This window comes from Ips typographus, linkage group LG1 (genome assembly GCF_016097725.1).
Source record: "Ips typographus isolate SLU linkage group LG1, UJ_Ityp_2.0, whole genome shotgun sequence".
NCBI lineage: Eukaryota > Metazoa > Arthropoda > Insecta > Coleoptera > Curculionidae > Ips > Ips typographus.
The window spans coordinates 20,775,546-20,784,943 of NC_138422.1; the positions used below are offsets into that span (position 1 = coordinate 20,775,546).

At 35.0% G+C, this 9,398-nt stretch overlaps 1 protein-coding gene across 1 annotated transcript; it reads left to right on the plus strand.

The window, feature by feature from the left end:
• Window positions 1-95: 95 nt before the first annotated feature.
• Window positions 96-2,737, plus strand: LOC145740243 (uncharacterized). The gene is made up of 4 exons (XM_081995648.1): window positions 96-113; window positions 189-736; window positions 803-924; window positions 1,952-2,737. The coding sequence occupies exons 1-2, from the start codon at window positions 96-98 to the stop codon at window positions 657-659; spliced, it is 489 nt and encodes a 162-aa protein (XP_081851774.1). The 3' UTR covers window positions 660-736; window positions 803-924; window positions 1,952-2,737.
• The last annotated feature ends 6,661 nt before the right edge of the window (window positions 2,738-9,398 follow it).

The window sequence follows — 9,398 nt, forward strand, 5'->3', positions numbered from 1 at the left end:
TTAGGAAAACGATTGGGAAGTTGTTTAAAATTTAAATCTAAAATAAATCTAATGTTCACCTATGCACTGACAACTTTTTTTTTTTGCTCTGTTTAATGGCGTTACCAACTAGGGTATTTGCCAGCTCGATACGAAAGAGGCTCAGATAGTCGGGCTTGTGCCCCTGAGCCCCAGATAGCTACTAAAAGTTCGACCGGCTGCGGAATTCGGTCTTCAACTTCAAATTTCTCAGAACACCGTTTCAAGAAACGTGGTTTCTTAGCGACACAAAATGGCGTCCACGAAACAACTGCGGGCGGCGTCGTTCGTCCCTCGGTCCGCAAGATGGCGCGGAATGCCATCCAGCCCGCGACCGAGACGTCCTGCGCAACGAATCCAAGTGTTGCCCGTTCGCGTCCGATTCCTCGTGGCGAGTACGCGGAAACGTGAACGGTTTTCGTGCCTCCTCAAGCACGTGGACGATGGACCGACTGGAACGAGGAGTAGACGACCCGCGGGACAAGGGTAAAACCGTCGCGGCCCGCGAACAACCCGAATTGTCGCCTCCTCGCTCCCCGCTCACCGTTTGGGGGGCGAGCTCCCCCGCTTCAGCGTACGGCGGTGGCCGATTGTTGTCCTCTGTAAGGGGTGCCTCTGTGGGATTTGAACGCGTATTATAATTGTGAGGCACGCGACGCGACGAACTCTTTTGTCTTTCCCTATACATTGCTGCAGGGTATTATCGCGCCCATTGAAGGTAAGAGCTGCCTTTTATATTCCCTTTCCTCTCCTTTCTCTTTTGTGATAAAGTAATATTTTTAAGGGATGCCAGGAGCAGTTAACGTGATGCTACCTCCACGCGTAGAAAAGAAAAGGAATAAACCAGCAGGAAGCAGAGTATAGCGAACCTAAAATGACGGAACACCCATTGTGTCACCACAGCAGGTGCGTTATAAGAAAAAAAAATTATAATCTCTATTCGCACGCAAATTAAGTGACTCAAATCGAACACACTCCAACGTTTCACTACCCGGCTTTACTAAGGTTACCTTAGGAGCCCATTAATAATGGAAAATTAATTAGTAAGCAAATTAATTAAAGTTAATCAATTTCGAAAAGACTAAAATTAAATCCTGCAAAGAAAAGATAAACTTTGCTATCTAAAATGACAACACGGAGCCAGACTTGAATTAATTAAATCAAGTAGGGATCGTATGCTATAACGATGAGATAAGTGCAAGCAACCGTTCACCAATTTATCAACAACACACTCGTGCAAATTCAAGCACAAGAAAATAGCATTTAAATTTAAAATATGTAAATAACAAGGCACTTTAACCACGCATAATTAATGAAAGAATTATATTATACAACCGACTGAACAATCTGTCGGGATATTGGTATATTCCCCTTTAACCTTCCATTAATATGCAATCCAACAAATAACACTCAATTAAGTATGCAACCAAGCAATTAACACTTAATCAAAATATGCAATCCAGCAATTAACTCTTAATTAATTATGCAATCAAGCAATTAACACTTACTTAAGTATGCCACCAAGCAATTAGCACTTAATCAAAATATGCAATCAAGCAATTAACACTTAATTAAAATATGCAATCCAGCAATTAACTCTTAATTAAGTATGCAATCAAGCAATTAGCACTTAATCAAGTACCTATGCACTCAAGCAATTAACACTTAATTAAAATATGTCGGCGCCGACTTAGGCTACACGTATTTAAAAAATGGAAAAATCACCAACTACGAATAAACGAACTCTATACGTAACAACACTTGAAAATGGCCTCTCAATTAGAGGTAGGCAGTTAAGCAACCCTTCTTTGGGGTGTCTTGGTGTAATACGCTACACTTAATAGCAAAACACTGCACTCATAGCTAAATGAAAAGACTGCAACCCCCAAAATGCAAACAATACTATTACTAATACTGTAAACTAATATTTTAGGTTTGGTTAGTGATTTAGCCAACTTTAGTGACCAAAACCCCTTAATTGGTGGCTGCAGCGCTATACTGGACGACCCCTGGATTACAGGATGTCCACCGGATCCAATCAGAGCTGAAAAGGCAACAATCACCCCTACTTTTGTTAAACGAGGGTTGCAGAAACCTCTAAACAATTAACACTAATAAATAGGGACCTCAATGGCTGCAAAACTCAATCGGGCAGCTGATGCTCTATTTTTCCCCTTCTCTTCCTTGCCTCTTTCTCCTAAAACCTGAAATCGTTACCGTCTTTAATATTTTTTCCTTCGCTCCTTTGCTCACTCAGCCCCCAATCCGACGATTACGTCACTCAGAGGATGCTCAGAGGGTTTCTTTTTGGTGGCACACGCACACGACCGATCCGAGTACACCCTCGGGGGGTGGGCAAACGAAAAAAATGTATCACGCGCTACGGACCGCTACTTGACCTTCAGCAACCTTCCAGAACCTTCTATATTCCCTTTTTAATTAGGAAAATGCAACTCAAGTTGCTAATTCTGAAAGCCTGCGATTCCACGCACCCGAGATGACGGCCACGGTTATTTTTTCGAGCAGGAAAAACGACTTTTCCGCGAATAAAATTCGGTTTTAAGAAAAACAACTTTTTCACGTGTCTTTATTCCACGACGTCCCGAAGAGAAGAGAATCTTTAAAAATCCTTTTTTAATTTCTACGACGGACGAAAAATTCCAGTATTTCGTTTTTTGCACAACATTCCAGCACGTAGCAATAATAAATTTACATTTCCGTACGAGTAACGGCCTCTCGCGGCCATCTCCAACATGTCCAACATGTGGCAACAGATCGCAATGAAATTATCGATTTTTTCCTGAAGCGCAACCCCGCCATCTATATTAAGGTCGAGGAATCTTACGATCACGCATCAGAAAACTATGTTTTCACGACACTATTAGAAGTTATTTACTGGTCTGGATCAGGTTGATCACGTGATAGTAGTTAAATAACTTGATACGTATGAGTGATAGATCATGTGATAGTTTTAACTACCAGTTGACAGTAGTGACACATCTGACGTAATCATGTTTACAGTACGTCAAGTCGTAGTGGTGCGTTCGGATTATAGGCTGAATGAATGGCACGAACGCAACGTGATGTCATACAAGGTGTTTCAGGTTTTAGTAGGTAAACTTAAATCGCGTGTATTCTACGACTAAAAATACTTATAATATATAAACTATATTCCAAAAATGCTTCGTTAAAAAAATACAGAGGACAAGAAATTTTAACTTTTTTTAGTTTTTTACTTATATATAGTTCTTACAGTTTTTGAGATATTTAGCTCAAATTATGTATACATTGTCATGTCCTATTGATAAGCCAACTTTTTGCCAAACTATATAGGGTTATTTTTTGGAGTTTGGGCCCTCTTTTCTCTTTCCACAAACTTTTTTCTGGTGCGTCAATATTTTTTTTATTAATTAAAGATTCAAATTTATTCTTCAATTCAGAAACTTGTTTGCCTTTTTAATTTTTTTCGTACCTGTCATATTTTTCTAGATAATTACAAATTTATCAGAAAAAAACACTCCAATAAGTTCTTTCTCTACCAATGTGCAAGTGAGGTAAAGCAGCCTAAGAGTACAATAAAACAATCATTATCGCACTAGTGACTGTAAAATCCCTCATATATTACGTAACTCAAAGTTAGAGTTAAAAATTGATAATTTCTGTCCTAAACGCAGATAAAATATTGTAAAATACTCGTGTGGTATGGCGAAAAATGCTCATACCACACTAGTATTGTAAATAACTATTACCGCACTGAGTGTGGAAAGATAACTGTCTATTTCTATTCCATTTCCATTCAGCCACTGACAATTGCTTAGTTATTTGTTCTCTAAACTGTTATAAGTAGAGTCCGGAATTCTAGAAATTTTGCTTTTTGTAAATAATAAAAGCAATTAACCAACCTATGACATCTAATGTGAACGATTTATGCAAAAACGCGTCATATGACAGATTTTGTTGATGCTTTTTTTGCTTTTTTCTTCGTTTTGTGCTTATTTACTGCTATTTTTGTATGGTTTAACTAGTTTTTTACAAAACAAGCTTTTCAAGTTTTTAAAAATAAACTAAACTAATAACTGCTTTGACAAAAAATTGCTATATTGAGATATTGAATGCTTCTGAACGACAAAAACATGTTGCAAAATGTATATCAATTTTCAAATTTAAACTGACCAAAAATTTTCCAAATACTCCTGAAGTAGTCTAAAAAAATAAAAACATTTCAAAACGCTATAAAACCTCTAAAATGTCTTGCAAAGCTTACAAAGCAGCCTAGAAGCTTCTAAAAGCTTTTAGAACAGTCTAAAAGCTTCCAAATGCTTTTCAATTTATCTAGAAACTCTCAAAAGCTTCCGTATGCTTCTAAAGCAGTTTAACAGCTTCCAAAAGTTTCTAAAACTGTCTACAAGGTTTCAAATGTCTTAAAGGCAGTCCAGAACCCTCAAGGCTCTTTAAACTGCCCAAACACCTTCCAAATGCTCCTAAAGTAGTCTAAAAAGGTTTTAAAATACTACAGAAAGTCCAAAATATGTCTAAAGCAGTCGGAAGTCTTTCAAAACAGTCTAGAAGCTTTCAAAATCATTTAGAATAATCTTAAAGATTCCAAATGCTTTTCAATTTATCTAGAAACTCTCAAAAGTTTCCGTATGCTTCTAAAGCAGTTTAACAGCTTCCAAAAGTTTCTAAAACCGTCTACAAGGTTCAAATGTCTTAAAGGCAGTCCAGAACCTTCAAGGCTCTTTAAACTGCCCAAACACCTTCCAAATGCTCCCAAAGTAGTCTAAAAAGGTTTTAAAACTCGAAAATATGTCTAAAGCCTTCAAAAACAGTTTAGAAGCTTCCAAAAGCTTTTAGGACACTCTAAAGGCTTCCAAATACTCTTTAACTAGTCTAGAAGCTCTTAAAAAATTTCAAGACAGTCTAAAAGCTTCCGTATGCTTCTAAAGCAGTTTAAAAGCGTCCAAAAGTTCAAATTCACATGTCTTAAAAGCAGTCCAGAACTTTCAATGCTCCTAAAGTAGTCTAACAAGATTTCAAAATCATTTAGAACAGTCTATAAGATTCCAAACGCTTTTCAACTAGTCTAGAAGCTCCCAGAAGATATTAAAGCAGTTTAGAAGCTTCCAAACAATTTTGTGAACCGTGTAAGAGATTCCAAATGCCTCTAAAGTATTCCAGAACCTTCAGTATGCTGTTTAAACAGTCCAAAAACCTTCCAAATGCTCTCAAGTAGTTCAAAAGGCTTTTGAAAGTTTTCAAATCAGTCTAAAATCTTCCGTATGCTTCTAAAGCAATTTAAAATCTTCAAAAAAATTGTAGAAGTTAATCACTGAAAGAGTTTTGTGCTTTTTACAGGTTTTTATGCTTTTTTGAAGAAAATAATTTTGCTTTTTAAGCGGTTTTTTTCACGACTTTTAGTGCCTTTTAATCCGGACTCTAGTTATAAGAAATTAACCATTATTCCTTTAGGAGGAGAAAAAACTTAAAAAATTCTTAATTTCAAAAGGGGTTAAAAATCGGATTAAACTGTACAGGGTGTCCCGGAAACCCAAAAGTGGACAATTTCGGAGATACAGGGTGTCAAAAGTTCAATTTCGTATTAGTTTTTCCCAAAAAATATTTTTATGGTAATTTGTGTATTGTCAGAAAATTCGGCTAAGAGGAGTTTTGTGGTGTGAAAAAATCAGATCTGCTCTCATTTCCCTTGCAAAATGTAGAAAGCGCCACCTACGATACCTTGTACACATTTAAAACCAAATAACTTTTTTGAGTAACCCTCTATATTTCATTTTTCAATAAAGATTCTTATTCTCCAACTTCTTTTATCTAAAAAAGGTATACGTGGTAAGAGTTGATTTAAGCAGTCGTTTTTAAGATATCTGGATTTAATGTCCAGAAGATGATGATGAATTAAGAAAACGTATTCAAACTGGAATTGACGTTTTACAAAATAATGAAGAAATGCTACAGAGAATTCAATTTAATGTTTTAAAACGTATTAATCTTTGTAGTCACAAAAATGGTCATTTTAAACATTTGTTGAAAGCTTTTTTTAATTAGATTGTTTAAATTTTTGTTGATGGTAAATTTCTTACTAGGTATCATTTTTACCAGATAAAATTAACAACACATTTAATGTATGTTTTTTTACTTTTCAGTGACAAATTTTACTGTTAAAAGAGTTATTTTCATTAAACATCAACACTTTAAATTGTATTAAATTGTTTTCACCAATTATTAAAAAATATATTGTTAAATATGTTATGTTAAATTGTTAAAATTAACATCAAAGAGGTATGTTATATTTGAATTTTCGGTTTTTCGTTTAGTAGACTGTTTAACATTCCAGCTCCTGGAGATGGGTACTTATGTACCTGAAACCTGTCAAGCTTATCATCTTTAATAATTAAGTAATAAAGATTAATGCGGAATAAAGATTATTGCGGAAAGGGCTTTCTCTCTCCTTCCCTTTGTGTATATGCATTTTGTCTTATTTTGACCTCCTGAACGCATTACCAAAATATTTACCGTTACTTCGGAAACAACCTGTATAGCTAGCTATAGTAGTAAAGTCTATGATAATAAGCTATTTGTGATAAAACCTGAAAAAAGTTGTCTTGTGTATAATTTGTATTCTTTGCTTGAATTAGAAGATATATTTAATGTTTAGCTTGCTAAAAAACCATAGCAATAAATTTTAGTTGGTATGAATAGTACAGAGTAGGTATGTTGTTACATACTTTTCGAAAAGTTTGTCAGAGGGACACAATTTGGCGCAAAAAACACAGTAAACCATGAATTCCTTAAGTATATTCGTCATTTCTTTTTTTTTCTCATGAGATGCACCTTGTCATTCCTTATACAGTGCGGTTTATTTTTGGAAAATCCACTCTTTTAGAAAATATACAGCGTTAAAACTGCAACAATAATGTGTAACAAAAAAGGCAAAAATTGATTTAATTATACTCGTATGTAATCTAAAACATGTTACGCAAATGTTACACAGTGGAACAAGTGCGTATAAGGAATTTGCCAAAAAGTTCTTTCTCTCACTGGCCTTGCCGTGCGTTTTCGCCACCCTGTATAAGTTTTACCAATATTGACTAATATCGCCAACTGACATTATTTGTCAAGATTTAGTTCAAATACTTAACTCAAAATTCAAAATATGTATTTATTTCAACTCACAGACAAATGTAACTTTGAACAATTTTAATTATAGTTCGTTTATTATTACAAAATTATAAGTCTAAACAACACAAATAAATTAAACAAATTCAACTTACAACATAATCTTACATAGGAATCACAAAGTGGAATGGTCGGGTGTAATCTCAGTTACGAATAAATTATTAAGTAATTATAATAGTGTCAAACGTTTCTAAAAGCTGTTCCAGTAAGAATTTAATAGTTTTATATAACTGATAAGACCGATGAATAAAGTTAGTCCGTCAATCAAGACACTTGATGTGAAAGATTTCCTGAGAAGTTACAATTATTTAATGTTTTCACTTCATTCAAAATTTTTCGGAAGTGTCATTCCGAGCACTTTTAGATCGTAGATCCAAAACATAACAAGTACTATTTTTCAAAAAAATAGCGTAGCAATCACTTTTACTTTTTCAAATTTTTTAAATGTGGTATTTTAACAATTAAATTCTTATGGAAACATCTTCTAAAATAACGATATACATATTGTACCATAGATATTGTACACACAGGTAGAAAGAAACTTAAACTAAACAGACAGAATGAAATGCGCATGTGCCGTAGGTAACCTCTAAATTTTTTTAATTAAACGTTTATGACAAAATGACTTCTTAAAAGCAGTACCAATCAACTCCATTTGAAATTCGCCAAACGTATGACAATAATTTCAGAGATCCTTTAAAAAGTCGATGAAACGATGAAATGTAGCCATATTAAATATAAAATGGAATAACTAATTTAATATTAAATGTAACTGCTTAGAAAAACCCACATAACAAATAAAGTATATTCATGTGAAAAATACATGCCAGGCATATGAATTTGAGAATATGCCTGGCATATACCCGGCTGCTGTATAAGTTTAAATTTTCAAATATTCCAAGGGGTATGTCTGAGAAGTGAAAACTGGTCTCTATAGTATATAGTTTGTTATAAATTGAAAGCAGTTTGGTAAAATTTTTATAAGATATAATACACTATTTTAAACTGAATGATTAAATGAGAATAATGAAAATATAGTATAAACTATAAATGGATATAAGAAAAGCAAAATATAAATATGTCTTATTTTAAAACCTTACATTTTCATTCAGCCGTTGAGCTAATTCAAGCACAAGAAGATTACAACGCGTAAACCAAACAGAAACTATAAAAATTACTAAAATTACAAAAAAAAATGCAATTTTGAAATTTCCGCCTACATTAATGTTATTTTTAGATTCCTGAGAAACTTGGCACATGAACTAAAGGGACAAAGTAATAGGCCAGGCACGGATTAGGAATATACTTTCATATACTGGGCACATATCTGGCATACATTTGAGAATATACCTCTGTCTGAAAGTAAAGCGGAAAAGCCTCATGTTTTGTTTATTGTTTTTGAAATACATCTATCGAGTTCTGTTGTGCTTGCGGAATTGTGCATTAAAAAGGTAACTAAGAAAATAAGTAGTAAAGACCAATGTTTATTGGGCGCTGTAATGAACGAAATTGCCAGCCTGTAGGTTTTTTGAAAATTGCTTAAACTGCAACATCTCCACCTGCGCAGTGCTTGGACTTTCTTGTGTCCCTGCGCGTTTCAGTGGCCAATCTGTTTCATTCCCCGATGCGTTTCTTGGCCAATCTGTGCCAAATTGTATTCGAAAGAAAGAATACAATTTGGCACTGATTGACCACGAACGAGCCAAATTCAGCGTCCAATGTAGTCCCAACAGACGTAGAATGGCTCAAAAGTAACAATTATGCAGACTAGAACAACAGCGGAATCGATCTTTGCCGGTTTTGAGACGAAAGAATACAATTTGGCACAGACTGACCACGACCGAGCCAAATTCAGCGTCCAATGTAGTCCCAACAGACGTCGAATGGCTCAAAAGTAACAATTATGCAGACTAGAACAACAGCGGAATCGATCTTTGCCGGTTTTGAGACGAAAGAATACAATGTGCCGCAGATTGACCCCGAATACCCGAATTTCACAAACACTAGATAAAATGATACCTAAAAGCTGATTTTTATAGTCATTTACGGCATTTTGACAATTCCAGACGTAACCACGATTGCTAACTACACTTGGAGGTTGGTTTCCCGCTGTAGTTACTAGTGACGTCACCGTTCTGACCACACGCTGAGAAAATAAGCACGGTTAGCGTTTCTGTTACGGCGGTATG